General features: G+C 43.5%; 1 protein-coding gene across 1 annotated transcript in view; it reads left to right on the top strand.

Annotated features, from left to right (window-relative positions):
- cfap65 (cilia and flagella associated protein 65) overlaps positions 1 to 20,999 on the top strand; it is a 171,051-nt gene that overhangs the window by 103,743 nt on the left and 46,309 nt on the right. The window contains exons 22-24 of the mRNA XM_072579951.1: positions 12,981 to 13,091; positions 14,717 to 14,908; positions 20,455 to 20,613. Of these exons, the coding sequence (XP_072436052.1) occupies positions 12,981 to 13,091; positions 14,717 to 14,908; positions 20,455 to 20,613 (462 nt within the window). The remainder of the gene's footprint in view (positions 1 to 12,980; positions 13,092 to 14,716; positions 14,909 to 20,454; positions 20,614 to 20,999) is intronic.

The raw sequence follows: 20,999 nt of genomic DNA, 5'->3' as shown, positions 1-20,999 counted from the left end.
AGCGGTTCATGATATTTGTCCCTTTTAAATAATGGATTCACTTACACTGGCTTCCAAAGTGCTTTCTTGTTCAAGTCCTGATAAAATACTGTGCCCTGGCTGATACTTATCCCTCAGTCAACAAAATGAGTTAAAACAGAAGTGCTGGAAAATACTCATTAGGTCTGACATCTTTGGAGAGAAATAAAGTTAATATTTTGAATTGAACTCAAGTTCATATTTTGACCTTCAATTCTGATTGGCTTTATGTTGATGAAAGTCGGGAGAGATTCAAAGAAGAAGGGAAAATTCTGAGATAGAGTGGAGGGTGATGAAATGACAAGGATGTCAGGAAACAAAAGGCAAAGGGACTGGTAGTAGTTGAATTGAATTTATTGTCACGTGTACCGAGGCACAGTGAAAAGCTTTGTCTTGTGAACAATACAGGCAGATCACAGAGTTAAGTAGCATAGATAGTAAATAATAGGTAAACATCGGCAAAAACAAAAACACAGATACAGGCGAATGTTAAGAGTTTGTAAGTCCATTCAGTATTCTAACTACAGTAGGGTAGAAACTGTTACAAAACTGGCTGGTGTGTGTGTTCAAGCTTCTGTATCTTCTCCTCGATGGTAGAGGTTGTAGAAAAACATTGCCAGGATGGGATGGATCTTTGAGAATGCTGGCGGCCTTTCCTTGACAGTGAGCCTGGTAAATGGATTCTATAGATGGGAGGTTGGCCTTTGTGGTTGTCTGGGCCGAGTTCACCACTCTCTGTAACTGTCTCCAATCTTGAATGGTACAGTTTCCATACCAGGTAGTGATACATCCAGATAGAATGCTCTCCATGGTGCACTTTGGCAAGGGTATTCGCCATCATGCCAAATTTCCCAGCTGCCTGAGGAAGAAGAGACGTTATTGGGCATTTGTAACCAGTGCATCCACATGAAGAGTCCAAGAAAGCTTGTTGTGGATGACCACTCCCAGGACCTTGACACTCTCCACTCATTCCACTTCTGTGCTGTTAGTGTGTAGGGGGGCATGAGTAACATCCCGCTGAAAGTCAATAATGAGTTCCTTGGTTTTGCCGGCATTGAGAGCTAGGTTGTTCTCAGTGCACCATTTTTCCAGGTCTTCTACCTCCCGTCTTTAGTCTGTTTCATTGCTGTCTGAGATTCGACCGACTATGGTGGTATCATTAGTGAACTTGTAAATGGCATTAGTCTGGTATTTGGCGATGTAGTCATGGGTATACAGTGAGTACAGTAGGGGGCTGAGTACACACCCCTGGGGGCTCCAGTGTTGAGTGTTAGTGAGGATGAAATGTTGCCTCCAATCTTCACTGATTGTGGCCTGTGGATCAGGAAACTGAGAATCCAGTTGCAGAGAGTGAGGCTTCGTCCGAGATCACTAAGTTTAGTAATTAGTCTCGAGGGGATAATAGTGTTGAAGGCTGAACTGTAGTCAATGAGTAGGATTCCTACGTAGCTGTTTTTGGTGTCAAGATGTTCGAGGGAGGAGTGAAGGGCAAGTGATATGGCATCTGACATGTTTCTATTGATCCGATAGGCAAATTGGAGTGGGTCGAGTAGTGGGAAGGCTGGAGTTGATTAATGCCATGACCAGCCTTTCAAAGCACTTCATGATAACTGAAGTTAGGGCCACTGGGCGGTAGTCTTTGAGACATGCTGCATGAGCCTTCTTAGGCACAGGGATGATGTTGGCCCTCTTGAAACAGCCAGGGACAGTGGCCTTCTGCAGGGAGAGGTTGAAGATGTCCAAGAAGACCTCTGCCAGTTGATCTGTGCATGCTCTGAGTGCACGGCTTGGTACTCCACCTGGTCCCATCACTTTCCTTAGATTCACACGAAGGAAAACTGATCTGACCTCTGATGCAGTGACTGTTGGGATAGGTTTGTCAGAACTTGTCAGAATAGGTGTTACCTCTCCACCAAAATTCTGCTCAAAGCAAGCTTAGAAGGCCTTGAGATGATCTGGGAGGGATATGTCATCGTTTGCACAGAGGTGGAATGAGTGGAGAGTGTCAAGGTCCTGTCTCTTTTTAGAGCCTGTGATGTCATTCAGTCCTTGCCATAGTCGCCGGTTGTCTTAAAGGAAGAAGAAATTACTTGTCCAGAGTGTGAATGGCAGGATCATGAACAGCTGTGTTTGAAAGCAACAACATGACAAACAAGATTCAGACCAGCGCATAGCAACATTTGAGATGGAACTCATGGTCTGAAGTTGTTGAACTTATTGTTCAGTCCAGAAGCTATAAAGTGCTTAAACAGAACATTAAATGTTTCTTGAGCTTCCATTGAGCCTATCTGTATCATTGCATTCCTGATGAAGAGCTTATGATCAAAATGTTGACTCTCCTGCTCCTCGGATACTGCCTGACTGGCTGTGTTTTTCCTTTTTGACTCTGTATCACTGCAGTAGTTCACCATCTGAAATTAGAGTTTTTCAATCATTGGATGTGGGTGTTGCTGGCTGGACTAGAATTTATTGTCCATCCCTAATTACCTTTGAGAAGTTGATGACGAGCTGCCTTTTCGAACCACTGTAGTCTGTTTGTACAGATGGACTCACAATGCAGTTCAGAAGGGAATCCAGTATTTTGACCTAGCAACACTAAAGGAACAGCGATATAGTTCAAAGTCAGGATTGTGAATGGTTTGGAGCAGCAATCATCCAGTCTGAGTTTGGTCTCTCCTATCACTAAAAAAATTATTAATGTGTTATCGCATTTGTGGACTCTTGCTGTGCACAAATTGGCTGCTATGTTTCCTACATTATAAACGTGGTTACACTTCCAAAGTACTTAGTTCCAAAGTATGTGGGAGTATTGTTTTATATATTCACTCATGGCATATGGGCTTAGCTGGCTGGAGCAGCATTTATTTCCCATTTCTAATTACACTTGAGAAGATGGCTGAAAACTGTCTTCTTGAGACACTGCAGCCATTAGGGAGGGAGCTCTGACAATGTGATTCAGTGACACTGAAGGAGTGGTAACATATATCAAGGCAAGGATGGAGAGTGGTGTGGAGAGACATTTACAAGCAGTGGTGTATCGATTACCCTATTCCTCTAGATGATACTGGTCATGGATTTGGAAGGTGCGGTCTAAGAAGAGTTGGTGAATTTCTGCAGTGCATCTTGTAGATTGTACACACTGCTGCAACTGTGCACCAGTGGGGGAGGGGAAAGTTGGCACCACATCAATTCACAGTCAGGCGGGCTGTTTAGTCCCCTGTGGTGTCAAGATTCTCGAGTATTGTTGGAGCACTCATCCACACAACTAGAGAGTATTCCATCACAGTATTGACTTGATCCTTGCAGATTGTCAGTGGGGTTTTGGAATCTGGAGGTAAGTTCCTCCTGGTTCCTGACTGGCTCTTATAGTTACAATATGTATCTATGTACTTATGTAGTTAATGCAAAACTCCTTTTCACAGAACATTTGAAAGTTAACCATGTGCACTGCTGTCAGTATGGAGTCATTGGCCGTTCCAGTTCATTTTATGGTTAATGGTGACCACAGGAGATTGATAATAGGAAATGGTAATGCTATTGAACGTCGAGACAATGATTCGATTTTCTTTCATTGGAGGTGGTAAATGTCAAGCAGTGTGTGAGTCATGGAGCTGTGTAGCATATAAACACACCCTTTGGTCCAACTCGTCCATACTGACCAGATATCTTAAACTTATCTAATCCCATTTGCCAGCATTCGGCCCATGTCTCTCTGAACTCTTCCTATTCACATACCCATCCAGATGCCTTTTAAATGTTGTAATTGTACCAGCCTCCACCACTTCCTCTGGCAGCTCATTCCATACATGCATCATCCTCTGTGTGAAAAAGCTGCCCCTTAAGTCTCTTTTAAATCTCTTCCCTCTCACCTTAAACCTATGCCCTTTAGTTCTGGGTTGCTACCCTTGGCTACTCACCCTATCCATGCCCCTCATGAACCTCACTAAGGTCACTCCTCCGTCTCCAAGGAAAATAGTCTCAGCCTATTCAACCTCTCCCTCCAACCATGGCAATATCTTTGTAAATCTTTTCTGAACCCTTTCAAGTTTGTGGCAAATGGTGTTTAACAATGTAATCATCAGTAAACATCTCCAATTCTGACCTTAAGTTGAAGGGAAGGTCATTGATGAAGTAACTAAAAATGTTTGTGCCTACGACTTAGTATCAATGAGCAAGCTATTGCTAAGCAAGTGCTGTTTTATAACGTTGCTGATGACCCCTCCATCACTTCATTTGATGATTGAGCACAGACTGATGGGTGGTAATTAGCCAGGTTTTTTGGCTTACAGGACATATCTGGGCAATTTTCATTCAGCAATGTGAAAGGTTCTATATAAATATAATTTGGAGATGCCGACGTTGTACTGGGGTGTACGATTTTAAAAATCACACAACACCAGGTTATAGTCCAACAGATTTATTTGGAAGCACTACCTTTCAGAGCGCTGCTCCTTCATCAGGTGGTTGTGACAGGACGACCACCTGATGAAGGAGCAATGTTCCGCAAGGTAGTGCTTCCAAATAAACCTGATTTTTAACTATGTAAATATCGGTTTTGTTTTCTGTAGTGTGTGATTGTGTTGGAAAAAATACAAATGGCAGTAACTGGTTTGGGCACAATGGGCTGAATGGCCTCCTTCCACACCACAACTATTATGTGATTCTGTGAAGCACTTTCACAAGATGATAAATATTCCAAGTTTGTATCAAATTACGGCTTATGCCATCGCTCAGGAACGACCATGTGTAATGCAGTAAGGGTTGATAAATATTTACCTTCAAGTTGGTTTCATTTAAGAAAAACATTAAAGAGTGCTACCTCTGCCAAGTTTCGTACACTGCTATTTCCTTGAGCAAATGCTAGAGCAGGTGCACCGGAATAACATTGGTCTGGGAAATTCCCATGCTGCATAAAATTCCTGTTAGGGAGCTATGCTTTGCTTTTTTTAAACTTAATAAACCACTTGGCGGGGAATGGAAAAAACCCTTTTAACCGTTACTTGTATCGCTCACGGGATTCCTTTTCCAGATGGTTGCCCGATAAAAGCCCTCGGCATTAGTGGCAGCATGGATATAAAATTGATGCAAAGTTTTGAAAGCAGGGAGTAGTGGTGAATGGGTGTTTTTCAGGGATGTGTACAGAGGTGTTCCCTGGGGTAAGTATTAGGACCACTGCTCTTTTTGCCATTTTATCCACAACGTGGACATCATTTCAAAGTTTGTAGATGACGCAAAGTTTTGAATTGCAATGTGGAAAAAGTAACAGACTTGAAGGATTCCCACTTAGGATGTGGGAATCCTTGGCAAGGCCAGCATTTGTTGCCCAACCCTAAAAGCACTTGAGCCAAGTGTCTTGCTGTGGTCATTTCGTAGGACAGTTGAGAGTCACCCACATACATTGCTGTGAGTTTGGAGTCATTGGCCATTCTGAAGAAGGTCACAGAATTTCCTTCCCTGAACCCAGATTGGCTTTTTGTGACTATTGTCATGATTACCATTACTGAAACTCACATTACATTCCAAGTTTATTCAATGAATTTGAACTTCGCTTCCTCATGTGGTAGATTTTAAATCCATGTCCCTGGACTATTTGCCTGTGCCTCTAAATTTCTATTCCAGGGACATTGCTAGTATGCCACTATCTACCCTAAATACAGCTAGACCTGTAAAATGGGCAGTCATTAAGCAGATGAAATTTAATGGTAGTCATTGAGTACTGGAGTTGGGAGGTCATGTTGCGGCTATACAGGACCTTGGTTAGGCCTCTTTTGGAATATTGTTTACAAATCTGGTCTCCCTCCTCTTGGAAGGATGTTGTGAAACTTGGAAGGGTTCAGAAAAAGATTTACGAGGATGTTGCCAGGGTTGGAGGATTTCAACTGTAGGGCGAGTCTGAATAGGATGGGGCTGTTTTCCCTGGAGTGTCGGAGGCTGAGGGGTGACCTGATAGAGGGTTTATAAAATCATGAGGGGCGTGGATAGAATAAATAGACAAGGTCTTATCCCTTGCGTGGGGTGTCCAGAACAGGGAAATATTTAAAAGGGACCTAAGGGGCAACTTTATCACCCAGGGTAGTGTGTATATGGAATGAACAGCCAGAGGAAGTGGTGGAGGCTGGTACAATTACAACATTTAAAAGACATCTGGATGGGTATATGAATTGGAAAGATGTAGAGGGATATGGGGCAAGTGTTGACAAATGGGTTTAGATTAACTTAGGATATCTGACCAGCATGGACGAGTTGAACCGAAGGGTCAGTTTCCATGCGGTACATCTCTACAGTTGTGAAGTAATACACTTCATTTGTAAAAGTTGAGGAAAGGCAGAATAAAATAAATAGTACAACTCTAAACTGCATGATCTGTTAATGAGGCTTGTGGGTGTACATGCATGTATTTTTGAAAGAGACTCAGTGCCCTTTAGTGAAGGAAATCTGCCATCCATACCTGGTCTGGACTACATGTGATTCCAGACCCACAGCAATTTGGCTGACGACATTCCCTGTAAGGTTCTTTCCAGATGTGCAGACCACAGAGGCCTGTGCATAGCAGTGAGTTCAGACAGAGCTGGACGCCAGTGCCATGATCGGTGTGCCAAAGATGATCGCCTTGTTTGAAACCTTAGAGCAGCTGTGCAGTTTAGACAGAATGTTAGTGTTTGGCTATTGATTTTCCTCTAAAATGGCCAACAGGGAAAGTAGGGATGAGCAACAAATGCCGACTTTGCCAGCAAAGCAAACATTTCATGGAAGAATAAAAATTATGAATAAAGGAAAATAGTACAAATGTGAGGACATTGTGCCAAAGAATTATAAACTAGTTCTGACCCTTTGTGAAGTACTACTTCTGAAACGTGCTATTGCATCGTCCCAAAATCACCAAGCATTTGCACAAGTGAGTTGGTTTTGTGATGTGATGTTTGTAGTGCCACAGACATTCTGTGCCAACAGTATCTTATGGCCCATTTGTGTTTTTTTTTGTGTGGTATTCACTCTAGGAGGAATATTGGCTCACAGTTCGAGAAAAATGCCTGCCATTCTTTGAATTGTGCACTGGGACCTTTCATGTCCACCTGAACAAGCAGATGGGACCCACATGTTATGATTTGTTTTTCAGTACTGAAAGAAAAAGACTTATTTTACATAGCACCTTTTATGACCCCAATATAACCCAAAATGACATGTATGCGACTAAGTACTATTGAAGTGTAATTTCAGTTTTGAAGTATAATGTTCAGTGTAGCTAATGCTAAGGTCCCATAAGCAACAAAGTGATAAGCAGATAATATGTTTTATGATATTTGTAGGATAAATAGTCGGTTGTTCAAGATTTAGTGTGCAATCTCGTTTGACGGTGCTGCACTCTCCTTTGCTTTCGAGTGTCAGCCTGCACTTGGTTTTGTGATGGTCTGTGATATGGGACTTGAATCCACGTTCCAAAGATGTGCAGGTCAGGTGAATTGGCCATGCTAAATTGCCCATAGTGTTTGGTGCATTAGTCAGAGGGAAATGGGACTGGGTGGATTACTCTTCGGAGGGTCGGTGTGGACTGGTTGGGCCAAAGGACCTGTTTCCACACTGTAGGGAATCCAATCTAATCTAATCTTCTCTCTCAGGAGTGAGAGGACTAAGCCATAGGCATCAATGAGATTCAAATTGGGCAGTTGTGCAACAGTTTGCTCTGGCAAAGTACTCGCCCAGATGCTAAAGTTGAAAATCACCCCACTACTGCCCTGTGCACAGTCATATTTGTTTTTATTCAAGTTAGTCTACTTCCCTCCACTGGCAGAGGATGTTGGCACTACTGACATTATTGGTTGCACCTTGAGGTGGAAGTTGACTCTGACTCCACTTTTATAGAGCATTTGGTATCCACCGTATTTTACTTTCCATAGAATTAGACAGCAGAGAAGGGGCGCTTTGGCCTATGGAGGTTGCATTGATGAAAAACTGCTCTTAATCTACACTAGTCCCACTTTCCATCACTTGGCCCGTAGTCTTGAATGTTGTGACATTTCAAGTGCTCATCTAAGTACTTGTTAAAGAGTTATGAGATTTCCCACCTCAACAGTCCTCCCAGGCAGTGCATTCTAGATTCTCACCTTGGGTGAAAAATCTTTTCTTCAAATCCCTTCTAAACCTCCTATCTTTTGTCTTAAAATTATGCCCCTTTGTTTTTGACTCTTCAGCTAAGGGGAATAGTTGCTTTCTATCCACCCTGTCCATACCCCTCATAATCTTATTCAGCTCCTTCAGATCTCCTCTGTCTTCTCCACTTTAAGGAAACAACCCAAGTTTATCCTGCTTCTCTTCTTAGCTAAACTGCTCCATCTCTGCCAGCATCTTCATGAATCTTCTCTGTGCTCGATCTAGTGCAATCACATCCTTCTTAAGGTATGGTGACCAAAACTGCACACAATACTCCAGCTTCCACTGATCTGCCCATCTGACCAATCTGTGTCTATCTTCCTGCAATCTGAGATTTCTTCCTTACCATTAACTACCCAGCCAATCTCTGTGTCAGGTTGAAAGTTTGCTCGCTGGTCCATAACATTAGCTACAAATCTTCTCCAAAATCTATAATCACTGTATAATTCATAAACTTACTTATCATCCCCCCCTCCACATTTTCTTGTATATCGTTTATATGTATCACAAATAATGAGGGATCCAGCACTGATCTGTGTGATATATCATTACTCACCGGCCTCCAGTTACATAAACAGCCTTCTGCTATTAGCCTCTGTACCTGCCACTAAGCCAGTGTTTGACTCTTAATTGCCCTCTAGGCAATTGGCGTGGGCAATAATGCTGACCTAGCTAGTGATGTCCTTGTCCCACGAATGAATAAACAAAAGTGCATGCCACTGATGTCCAAGGAACTCTTGCCACTTTCATTCCTCTCCCAGCTCTATTTATCATCTGCCCCGCCCCCCTCCCCCCACCGATCCCTGCATTCAACACTGTGCTCTAGACCCCTCAGTGCATCTCTTCCACTCAGCAACTTACTCCCTCAGGCCCAGGAAGAGCAGGGTAGCACAACAGTAAGTGGGAAAAACTAGGTAAAAACAATGACTGCAGATGCTGGAAACCAGAGTCTAGATTAGAGTGGTGCTGGAAAAGCACAGCAGTTCAGGCAGCATCCGAGGAGGAGGAAATCAACGTTTCGGGCAAAAGCCCTTCATCAGAAATACGTAGAACAGTCCATCTTCCGTAGTTACACCGGCACCACTCCCCACCTCTTCCTCCGCTACATTGATGACTGCATTGACGCCACCTCATGTTCCCGCAAGGAGGTTGAGCAATTCATCAACTTCACCAACACATTCCACCCTGACCTTAAATTTACCTGGACCGTCTCTGACACCTCCCTCCCCCTCCTGGACCTCTCTATCTCCATTAATGATGACTGACTTGACACCGACATTTTTTACAAACCCACCGACTCCCACAGCTACCTGGATTACACCTCTTCCCACCCTACCTCCTGCAAAAATGCCATCCCATATTCCCAATTCCTCCGCCTCCGCCGTATCTGCTCCCAGGAGGACCAGTTCCACCACAGAACACCCCAGATGGCCTCCTTCTTTAGAGACCGCAATTTCCCTTCCCACGTGGTTAAAGATGCCCTCCACCACATCTCATCCACATCCCACACCTCTGCCCTCAGACCACACCCCTTCAACCGTAACAAGGACAGAACCCCACCTTCCACCCTACCAACCTTCGCATAAACCAAATCATCTGCCGACATTTCCACCACCTCCAAATGGACCCCCTACAACCCACCCTCCCCTGCCACCGCAGGAATTGCAAAACCTGCGCCCACACCTCCTCCCTCACCTCCATCCAAGGCCCTAAAGGAGCTTTTCACATCCATCAAAGTTTTACCTGCACATCCACTAATATCATTTATTGTATCCGTTGCTCCCGATGCGGTCTCCTCTACATTGGGGAGACTGGGCGCCTCCTAGCAGAGCGCTTTAGGGAACATTTCCGGGACACCCGCACCAATCAACCACACTGCCCTGTGGCCCAACATTTCAACTCCCCCTCCCACTCTGCCAAGGACATGGAGGTCCTGGGTCTCCTTCACCACTGCTCCCTCACCACCAGACACCTGGAGGAAGAACGCCTCATCTTCTGCCTCGGAACACTTCAACCCCAGGACATCAACGTGGACTTCACCAGTTTCCTCATTTCCCCTTCCTCCCACCTCACCCCAGTTCCAAACTTCCAGCTCAGCACTGTCCCCATGACTTGTCCTACCTGCCTATCTTCTTTTCCACCTATCCACTCTACCCTCCCCCCTGACCTATCACCTTCATTCCCTCTCCCACTCACCTATTGTACTCTATGCTACTTTCTCCCCACCCCCACCCTCCTCTCATTTATCTCTCCACCCTTCAGACACTCTGCCTGTATTCCTGACGAAGGGCTTTTGCCCAAAACGTCAATTTTATTGCTCCTCGGATGCTGCCTGAACTGCTGTGCTTTCCCAGCATCACTCTAACCTCGACAACAGTAAGTGGGAGGCAGGCTGTGTAAGGTCAGGAGTGGAGCAGCAAGTGTTGAGAGGGGAGAGTGAAAAAACTCAGGATTTTATCCCTGATTTGAATTGGTTTAAAACACTTGAAAAGCACTCATTTTATTGCCTGTATTTGTTGTTGTTGGTTTTATAGGTATGTAAGGAATAAGAGGATGACTAGCGTGGAATAGGGCCAGTCAAAGACAGAAGTGGGAAGTTGTGTGTGAACCCTGTGGAGATCAGAGAGATGCTAAACAAATATTTCTCATTGGTTTTCACTCAGGAAAAGGAGAATATTGTCGAGGAGAAGAATGAGATACGAGACATTAGACTAGAAAGCATCGAGGTTATTAAGGAAGAGGTGTTAGAAATTCTAGAAGGAGTCAATGTAGATAAGTCCACTGAGCTGGATGGCATTTATCCGAGGATTCTCTGGAAAGTTAGGGAGGTGGTTATGGAGCCTTTGGCTTTGATTTTTGAGTCGTCATTGTCTACAGGTTTAGTACCAGAGGACTGGAAGATGTCTCACAAACCTCATTGAGTTTTTTGAGAAGGTGACCAAGCATGTGGAAGAGGGTAGGGCAGTTTACGTGGTGTACATGGAGTTCAGTAAAGCCTTTGATAGGCTATTGGATAAAATGCGGAGGCATGGGATTGAGAGTGACTTAGCAGTTTGGTTTAGAAACTGGCTTTCTGTAAAAAGGCAGTGAGTGGTGGTTGATGAGTAATATTCAGCCCGGAGTCTGGGACTCTGGTGTGCCACAAGGATCTGTTTTGGGACCACTGCTGTTTGTCATTTTTATAAATGACTTAGACGCAGGCATAGGTAGATGGGTCAGTAAGTTTTCAGGTGACACTGAAGTCAGTGAAGTAGTGGACAGTGTGGAAGAATTTACAGGGAGACTTGGATAAACTGCAGAATTGGGCTGAAAGATGGCAAATAGAGTTCAATGCTGATAAATGTGAGGTGATTCACTTTGGAAAGAATAACAGGAAGGCAGAGTATTGGGTCAATGGAAAGATCCTTGGTAGTGTGGATATGCAGAGGGATCTTGGAGTCCATGTACATAGATCCCTGAAAGTTGCCACCCAAGTTGATTGTACTGTTAAGAAGGCATACGGTGTGTTAGGTTTCATTGGTGGAGGGATTGAGTTCCGGAGCCGTAATGTCATGCTGCAACTATACAAAACGATAGTGTGGCTGCACTTGGAATATTGTGCACAATTCTAGTCACCCCATTACAGGGAGAATGTGGGAGCATTGGAAAAGGTGCAGAGGAGATTTACCAGGATGTTGCCTGGTCTGGAGGGAAGGTCTTATGAGGAAAGGCTGAGAGACTTGGGTCTGTTCTCATTGTAAAGAAGGTTAAGAGGGGATTTGATAGAGACATACCAGATGATCAGAGGATTAGACAGGGTAGACAGTGAAAGTCTTTTTCCTAGAATGATGATGTCAGTTTGTACGAGGGGGCATAGCTACAAATTGAGGGGTGATAGATTTAAGACAGATGTCAGAGGCAGGTTCTTTACTCAGAGTGGTAAGGGCGTGGAATGCCCTACCTGCCAGTGTAGTTAACTCAGCCACATTAGGGAGATTTAAACAATCCTTGGATAAGCACATGGATGATGATAGGATATTATAGGGGTATGGGCTTAGATTAGTTCACAGGTTGGTGCAACATTGAGGGGTGAAGGGCCTGTTCTGCGCTGTATTGTTCTATGTTCGATGTCCCTTGCTGCTGCATCAGTGGCAGAGAGATCACAGACCCTGTGGTTGCATGGGTGGTGACAGTTGAAGCAGTAGCAGTAGTACCGTGGGCGGCACAGTCACAGCTCCAGAGACCCGGGTTCAATTCCCGCCTCAGGCGACTGACTGTGTGGAGTTAGCACATTCTCCCCGTGTTTGCGAGGGTTTCCTCTGGGTGCTCTGGTTTCCTCCCACAGCTAAAGATGTGCAGGTCAGGTGAATTGGCCATGCTCAATTGCCCGTAGTGTTAGGTGAAGGGGTAAATGTAGGAGTATGGGTGGGTTGTGCTTTGGCGGGTTGGTGTGGACTTGTTGAGACAAAGGGCCTGTTTCCACACTAAGTATGTAGGTAATCTAAATGCAGTCTTTAATCTTGGGGGTTACCTGTGGCTTATTGTTCATTTAACTTTGATTCACCCATAAGAAAAGACTTATTAAAAGCAGGTGAACCTTCTATGTTTTCTTTATCTCTAAATACGTTCTTCGGGTTCTTTTGGTGCAGTGGTAGTGTGCCGAACTCTGGACCAAGATGCCTGGTTTCAAGTCCCACCTGCTACAGAGATGTGTAATAACATTTCTGAATAGGTTGATTTAAAATATCCAAAGGCATTTTAAGTGTTTCAACTCAAACCAGTACTAATGCAGCAATGTAAATTACTTATTAAAAATCATTTTTGTCTCTTTTTAGTTAAATTTTATTGGCATCACGGTGCCCAAAGATCACTGCTACATCCACTTCCTTCTCACTCATCATAAGTTTGCGCCTGTTTGTATCAGCACTTCCAACCCACCTAAACAGGTGAGTGTATCCCTCAAGATACCAACACTCTTTCTACAATTCTGTAAGTAAAATTTTGATTGTGCTGCAGTAAACTCATTAGTAAATTCTGGAGATAAAGATAATCGAGTATGATTTAATGGGTAACTTCTGATTTTGAAAAAAATGATCCTGAGTCCTAGATTCTTCCATTAGAGGAAGCATCCTCCCCACATCTGCCCTGTCAAGACCCCTCATGATTTAAAATATTTCCATCATGTTGCCCTCTGACATTTCTAGATTCAAGCAGATATTAGGCTAACCTGTCTGACCTTTCTTCACGAGACAACTCATCCATTCCAGGTATTAGGAGAAAGTGACGACTGCAGATGCTGAAGATCAGAGTTGAAAAGTGTGATGCTGGAAAACACAGTCGGTTTGGTAGCATTCAAGGAGCAGGGGAGTTGACATTTCTAGCATAAACTCTTCGTCAGGAACCGCCCATATAATCCAGGTTATAATCCAATAGAATTATTTGAAATTACAAACTTTCGGAGCACTGTTCCTTCATCTGGTGAAGTTTGAAGGAGCAGCACAATAAAGCTTGTGATTTCAAATAAACCTGTTGGACTCTAACCTGGTATCGTGTGACTTCTAACCTTGTCCACCCCAATCCAACACAGTCACCTCCACATCATGGATGCCTTACATGAGGGTAATAGAACAGGATAAAGGATATAGTGTTACAGCTATAGAGGAGGGCCAGAGAAAGATCAACTTTAATAAATGAGAGGTCCATTCAAAAGTCTGATAACAGCTGGGAAGAAGCTGTTCTTGAATCTGTTGGTATGTGTTTTCAAACATTTGTACTTTCTGCCTGAAGGAAGAGAGTATAACCTGGTGAGAGAGGGAGGACTTTGATTATGCTGGCTGCTTTCCCAGGTCAGCGGGAAGTAGAGACAGAGCTGCTGGTTTGATGGAGTCAAACTGCTTCTACCCATTGACATCCTCCTTTAATAAGGTGACCAGTGTTCTGCACAGTATTCAGGATATGGAATCACTGTGTAATATATAAGTGTAGACTTTTGTATTCAAATTTCCTTGTGATAAATGATAACATTTTCTTTACTTTGCTGATGGCTTGCTGTACCTGAATGCTAAACCTTTGAAGATACCCCAAATTCCTCTGCATCTCAGCTCTGCAAGCTCTCACCATTTATAGAGCATACTTTTTTACTCTTCCTATCAAAGTGGTCTGTTTCACATTTTCCCACATTATACGCTGTTTGGTAGATCTTTGACCATTCACTTAACCTTTCAATATGTTCTTTATGTTGGTAGTTTAGTTGACTAGTTACAAAGCACAAAAGGTAGGGGAAAAGGAGTATTTGATAGTCACAAATCTAACTGAGTCTCAAATGAGCCCTTTTAGCTTCCAATTGGTATGGAAGGATAGGATATACCTGAGACATTTGGATAATCTGATGGTAAGACTGTGGAGGATGCAGCAGAAGAGAAGTCATTAAGCTGTGATATAAAGCATTCAGGACTATGTCCAACCAGCAACGGCAATACCTAGGGCCCTCTGGAATGTATTGGCTGGTCACCAAACAATTGTTGTGGCTCTCCATATTCATCTGTTTCCTTGTGTCTCTCACTCAACACAGATTTATGAGCTATACAATGGAGGCTCGGTGCGAGTTATATATGATATTCAGTTGGATTCTGTGAAAGATGTTATCGAGCAGAATTACAACCATCCCATCTTTCAGTGCCTGAACCCACGTGGAGAGATCCAGCCAGGAATGACTGCTTACATTGAATGGATTTTCTCACCACTTGAGGCTCAATCCTACTCGGTATGTAATTTGCAACAGAAAGAACGACTTTTCTTTATGAACAGCTTTTTTGGCCTCAGGATATTCCAAAGCAAGCTAACATTTTTGAGCGTGGTATCGGTTTTAACGTAGGAATGGCAACTAATCAGCACGCAGTGAGGTCCTACAGACAACAATGTGACCAGGCCCAAATACAGATAATCTATTTTAATTATTCTGATTACAGAATAAATATTTCCCAAGCTCCTGAATGAAATCTCCCTTTCGCTGACTTTGAAATAGTTGGTCCTGTGTCACACAGCCTTTTGCATCCAGTTGAGAGGGGACAGCCTCAGTTTAATGTTTCAGTTGAAAGTTGGTTAACCTGATATTCTGATATTTCCCCCAGCAATGTACTGAGATGCCAGGCTACTGTGTTGCAATAGTCGTGGGGGTGATCGTGCCCAGAGGCCCCCCTCATCCTGATGGTCACCTTTGTGTGTAGCTGCATCAAACTGTGCAAAGACTCTCGGTACACAAACACTAAGTGTCACTATGTACTGAGGTTCTGTCTGTCTCCAGTGTTGCAAACAATGGGAGTTGCTTCATCATGGAACTGTCAAAGGAATTGGACTGTTCCATATCACCTGTCCTTTGTGGAGACATTTACAAGAAAAATACCTTTGACCACAGTCCATCAGGAAGTGGTCAGCATGTAGTGTCCTCGAGATTCTGCGGGAAAAGGAGAGGGTGGATCCTGTATTGTAGTTCCCTGAGCATTCCTGTCAGAGTCATTTGGCAGAATGTCTAATCACCAGAACTTTTCAACAATCAACAAGACATTGCTTGGTGGTGAGAAGGGCACTACCTGTGAGATCCTTTTTGCCACCAGGCCTGTTTGCACCAAGTGCTGCCCTTGAAGCGGTAACATTGGTAGAGACTGTCACACATCTCCTTCTGGGAAGTGCCTTTGCAAGGGATGTCTGGAGAAAGATGCAGTAGATTTTATTTAGGTTAATCCCAAGCAGCTCTGTGACGCAGGATTCTGTGCTGCATGGGCTCTTCCCTGGATGCACACCGAGACAAACATTGATGCGCCTGAGGATCATCAATTCAGTGAAAGACGCTCTTTTGTTTGCCCGAAACCTGTTGGTCTTCCAGAGAAAGGAGTTGACCTTGACCAAATATTGCAGGCTAGCACATTCCAAAATTCAGGACTACATGCTGAGGGATGCTGTTGCCAAGGTGTAGTGGGGAAAGATCACTGTCTGAGGTCCTTCTGGCAAAGTTAAATTGGAGTCCATTCAGTAATCAGACCCTTCCAGTGTCACAAATGCATGTAAATAAAGTCTTGTAAAGCAAGAGATGCCTTGGGTTTGTATGTTGGATAGAGTCAAACTCCAGTGTTTCTTTGTTGCCTTGATATGCTACTTATAGAACTGAACTGTATTTGTAACCATGTGTAAATATATGAATAAGGTATATTTTTAAAATGAGAAATAAAAAAACGTAGAGTCCCGTCTCTGGACCAGGAGGCCCAGGTTCAAATCCCACCAGCTCCTGAGGTGTGTGAAAACATCTCTGAACAGGTTGATTAGAAAATAGAAACAAGATTTGAACTCACAATTTTCGTGACTCCAGCAATTCGAGCCCCACACAACACTGTAGAATGCTATCTGCTTGTGATCACCTCTTCCATCTCTCCTGAAGAGATACAGGAAAATTAAGGTTAGGTGAATTGGCCATGCTAAATTTCCCGTAGTGTTAGGTGAAGGGGTGAATGTAGGGCAATGGGTTGGGTTGCGCTTCGGCAGGTCGGTGTGGACTTGTTGGGCCGAAGGGCTTGTTTCCACACTGTAAGTTATCTAATCTAATTTAACTACTTCATGAGACTATAGCTCATTTAAAGAAGAAAGATGACATTTATTTTTGTCAACTAAAACAAGAAGAGCGTGTATTAATGGATTTTTTTTACCAGCAAATTAAAATGAAACTTTAATTGCTTATGCAAAAGAAAAGATGTGAATGTTTGAAGAAATGATGAGATAAACTGTTAAAATTGAAATAATTCTCAAGGTAGAAAATACCTTTAGAGTGTTTCTTGAAAATCTTGACACCATGTTGCAAAATGAACATAAACATCTCAGTTGTTGTATAAACTCCAGTTTATTATTTTTCAACATTTCCAATTCCCTTGTGCGTTTTGTGGAAAATGCAATAATGGTTATGATGTCGCAAATTTGAAAATCATGGATTTAATGGTAATAATGGAAAGACTTCACAAAGCATGGACAGAGGATCAAATATTTAAAAATATTGAGTAGGCTGTTAAATGGGCAAAAGTGAGGACTGCAGATGTTGGAGATCAGAGACTAGATTAGAGTGGTGCTGGAAAAGCACAGTAGGTCAGGCAGCATCCAAGAAGGAGGAAAATCGACATTTCGGGCAGGAGCCAATGAAGGGCTGTTAAATGGCCAGAATAATGTTGGTTTCATAAATATATAAGGAGAGTAAAGATGTAATGATGAATTTACCTAAAAGAATTGCTTAAAACACTGTACACCTCATCTGAAACATTACATCTTCAACACTGCAGCATTCCTTGACTGTTGCTGAGCAGTGTCAACCTGAAATCACAATCTCCTGATTCAGTGGCGAGAGTGAATACTTGCGAGAGTAAAACTATTCTTGTGTAGAACTTGTTGTCAACTGACTGTTTTACACATGAGATGCTACCCTGCTGATCATAATCTCAAATTAAGCTAGTGCCACCTACCTGCGCTTGGCCCATATCCCTACAGACACTTCTTATTCATGTACTTATTGAAAAATCTTTTAAATGTTGTTACTATATCTGTACCCACCACTTCCTCTGGAAGTTCATTCCACACATGAACCATTCTCTGTGCTAAAAAAAATTGCCTCTTATGGCTAAGGGAAAATTAGAGGGGCACATGAGAGATAACATAAGAAACTATTAGAGTGAGATGAGGTAGAAAGGAAACCTCCATGGACCATAAACAATAGCAGAAGCTAGCTGGGCTAATTGGCCTCTTTCTTGTTGTAAATTCTAATCAACAGAATCCCTACAGAGTGGAAGCAGGCCATTTAGGCTGGCATGGTGACTCAGTGGTTAGCACCACTGCCTCACAGTGCTAGGGACCTGGGTACAACTCCACCTTGGGGCAACTGTCTGGGTGGAGTTTGCATGGGTTTCCTCCCGCAATCCAAAGATGTGCAGGTCAGGTGAATTGGCCAAGCTAAATTGCCCATAGTGTTAGATGCATTAGTCAGGGGTAAAAGTAGGGTTTCGGAATGGGTCTGCGTGGGTCGCTCTTCAGAGGGTCGGTTTGGACTTGTTGGGCCGAAGGGCCTGTTTCCATACTGTAGGGAATCTAAAGGGTGTCATGATGGCTCAGTGGTTAGCACTGCTGCCTCACAGTACCAGGGTCCCAGGTTCGATTCCAGCCTCGGGTGACTGTCTGTGTGGAGTTTGCACATTCTCCCCGTGTCTGCACGGGTTTCCTCCAGGTGATCCGGTTTCCTCCCATGGTCCAAAGATTTGCAAGTCAGGTGGATTGGCCATGTTAAATTGCCCATAGTGTTAGATGCGTTAGTGAGAGGGAAATGGGTCTGGGTGGGTTACTCTTCAGAGGGTCGGTGTGGACTAGTTGGGTTGAAGGGCCTGTTTCCACACTGTAGGGAATCTAATCTATCTAATCTGAGTCCACACTGACACTCCAAAGAGCATCCCACCCAACCCTGTAACCTTGCATTTCCCATGGCTAATCCACCTGGCCTGCACATGCCTGGATACTCTGGGCAATTTAGCATAGCCAATCAACTTAACCTGCATAACTTTGTACTGTGGGAGGAAACCAGAGGAAACTCACGTAGATATGATGAGAATGTGCAAACTTCACACAGACAGTCACCCAAGGGTAGAATTGAACCCAGGTCCCTGGTGCTGTGAGGCAGCAGTGCTAACCACTGAGCCACCGTGCACCCAACTGAGCCACCATGTAACTTTAAGAGTTCTGGTGCATGCCTAACATGTAGACAATAGGTGCAGGAGTAGGCCATTCTGCCCTTCGAGCCTGCACCACCATTCATTATGATCAAGACTGATCATCCTCAATCAGTATCCTGTTCCTGCCTTATCTCCATAACCCTTGATTCCACTATCCTTGAGAGCTCTATCTCGCTCTTTCTTAAGTGAATCCAGAGACCGGGCCTCCACTGCCTTCTGAGGCAGAGCATTCCACACACCTACCACTCTCTGGGTGAAGAAGTTTCTCCTCATCTCTGTCCTAAATGGCCTTTTAAGCTGTGTCCTCTGGTTCGGGACTCACCCATCAGCGGAAACATGTTTCCTGCCTCCAGAGTGTCCAATCCTTTAATAATCTTATATGTCTCAATCAGATCCCCTCTCAGTCTTCTAAACTCAGGGTATACAAACCCAGTCGCTCCAATCTTTCAACATAAGATAGTCCTGCCATTCCAGGAATTGACTTTGTGAACCTACGCTGCACTCCCTCAATAGCCAGAATGTCTTTCCTCAAATTTGGAGACCAGAGCTGCACACAATATTCCAGGTGTGGTCTCATCAGGGCCCTGTACAGCTGCAGAAGGACCTCTTTGCTTCTATACTCAATCCCTCTTGTTATGAAGGCCAGCATGCTATTAGCTTTCTTCACTACCTGCTGTACCTTGCCTTCATTGACTGGTGTACAAGAACACCCAGATCTCTTTGTACTGCCCCTTTACCTAACTTGACTCCATTTAGGTAGTAATCTGCCTTCCTGTTCTTGCCACCAAAGTGGATAACCATACATTTATCCACTTTAAACTGCATCTGCCATGCATCTGTCTACTCACCCAACCTGTCCAGGTCACCCTGTAATCTCCTAACATCCTCTTCACATTTCACCCTGCCACCCAGCTTTGTATCATCAGCAAATTTGCTAATGTTACGATTAATACCATCTTCTATATCATTAATATATATTGTAAAAAGCTGCGGTCCCAGCACTGATCCCTGCGGTACCCCACTGGTCACCACCTGCCATTCCGAAAGGGAGCCGTTTATCACTACTCTTTGTTTCCTGTCAGCCAACCAACTTTCAATCCAAGTCAGTACTTTGTCCCCAATACCATGCACCCTAATTTTGCTCACTAAAAACCAGAAGCAAACATTTCATAATGTGAATCCAGTTATAATAATGCTGGCCATCCATTATCTAATGACAAAAAGACAAGTGAAAATGTTTTAAATATGATATAATAAAAGATCTGGTAATACTCTGAGAAAAACACTGTTTAATGTTTTTAGAGGTGATCCTTGATCAGGATCAAGTTTTGCTGATGGGCAACTATCTAAATATCGAATTCAATCTCTCTGGCGGTGGGCTCTCAGAATGTGTTCTGAATAATAACAGTATTTAGATAGAATCATAATTACTTTTTGACTGTTGTAGGTCATTCTGATACTCCTGATCATCAGCTTTCCTCCTTGAATTGAAAACATCTCTTGAGTTTGCAAGTCTTCCCAATTGATTGTATTTCTGGTTGCTGTCTTCTCTCTCTAGGTAAATGTGCCCATCCACATCCTTGGTGGAGACTCTGCCTTGGTGACATTCACAGGTATTGGGTATGATGCGCGGGTACTAGGCAGCAGTGCCTCTTTCAATGACCCTTCTTCATACTTTGGAGCTCCACCTATTCAACAAGCACCAGTCCTCGGTCAGGTGAGATTTTGATTGATTTTTTCAGACTGTGCAATTTAATTCTTTATTTCAAAGTCTACTTAAACACTTGATGATGCACGGATCAGTTCATGGTACTCGTTAGATTAAAGAAACTGTGCCAAACCTGTTAGGGAGTAGCAGCGTGGTCAGTGGAGCTTGCTGTTTACTAATGTGGAAATAGCTCAGCAATTTGCATGAAGGATGAGATGTCATGAATTGTGAATTGTCATAGGTATCTGGGTGATTTGTGTCACTCTAGTTAAAGTTAAAATATAGCAACTGAAGCTCAACTTGCCTATAAGTCTCATCAATTGTTGCTTTCACACATTTACCGTCTGTTAATCTCATCTCAGAAGATACTATAAGGCAAGAATTACTTTGATGGC

The sequence above is a fragment of the Chiloscyllium punctatum genome, chromosome 10 (assembly GCF_047496795.1).
Source record: "Chiloscyllium punctatum isolate Juve2018m chromosome 10, sChiPun1.3, whole genome shotgun sequence".
Classification (NCBI taxonomy): domain Eukaryota; kingdom Metazoa; phylum Chordata; class Chondrichthyes; order Orectolobiformes; family Hemiscylliidae; genus Chiloscyllium; species Chiloscyllium punctatum.
This window is presented reverse-complemented; position numbering and strand designations above follow the sequence as displayed.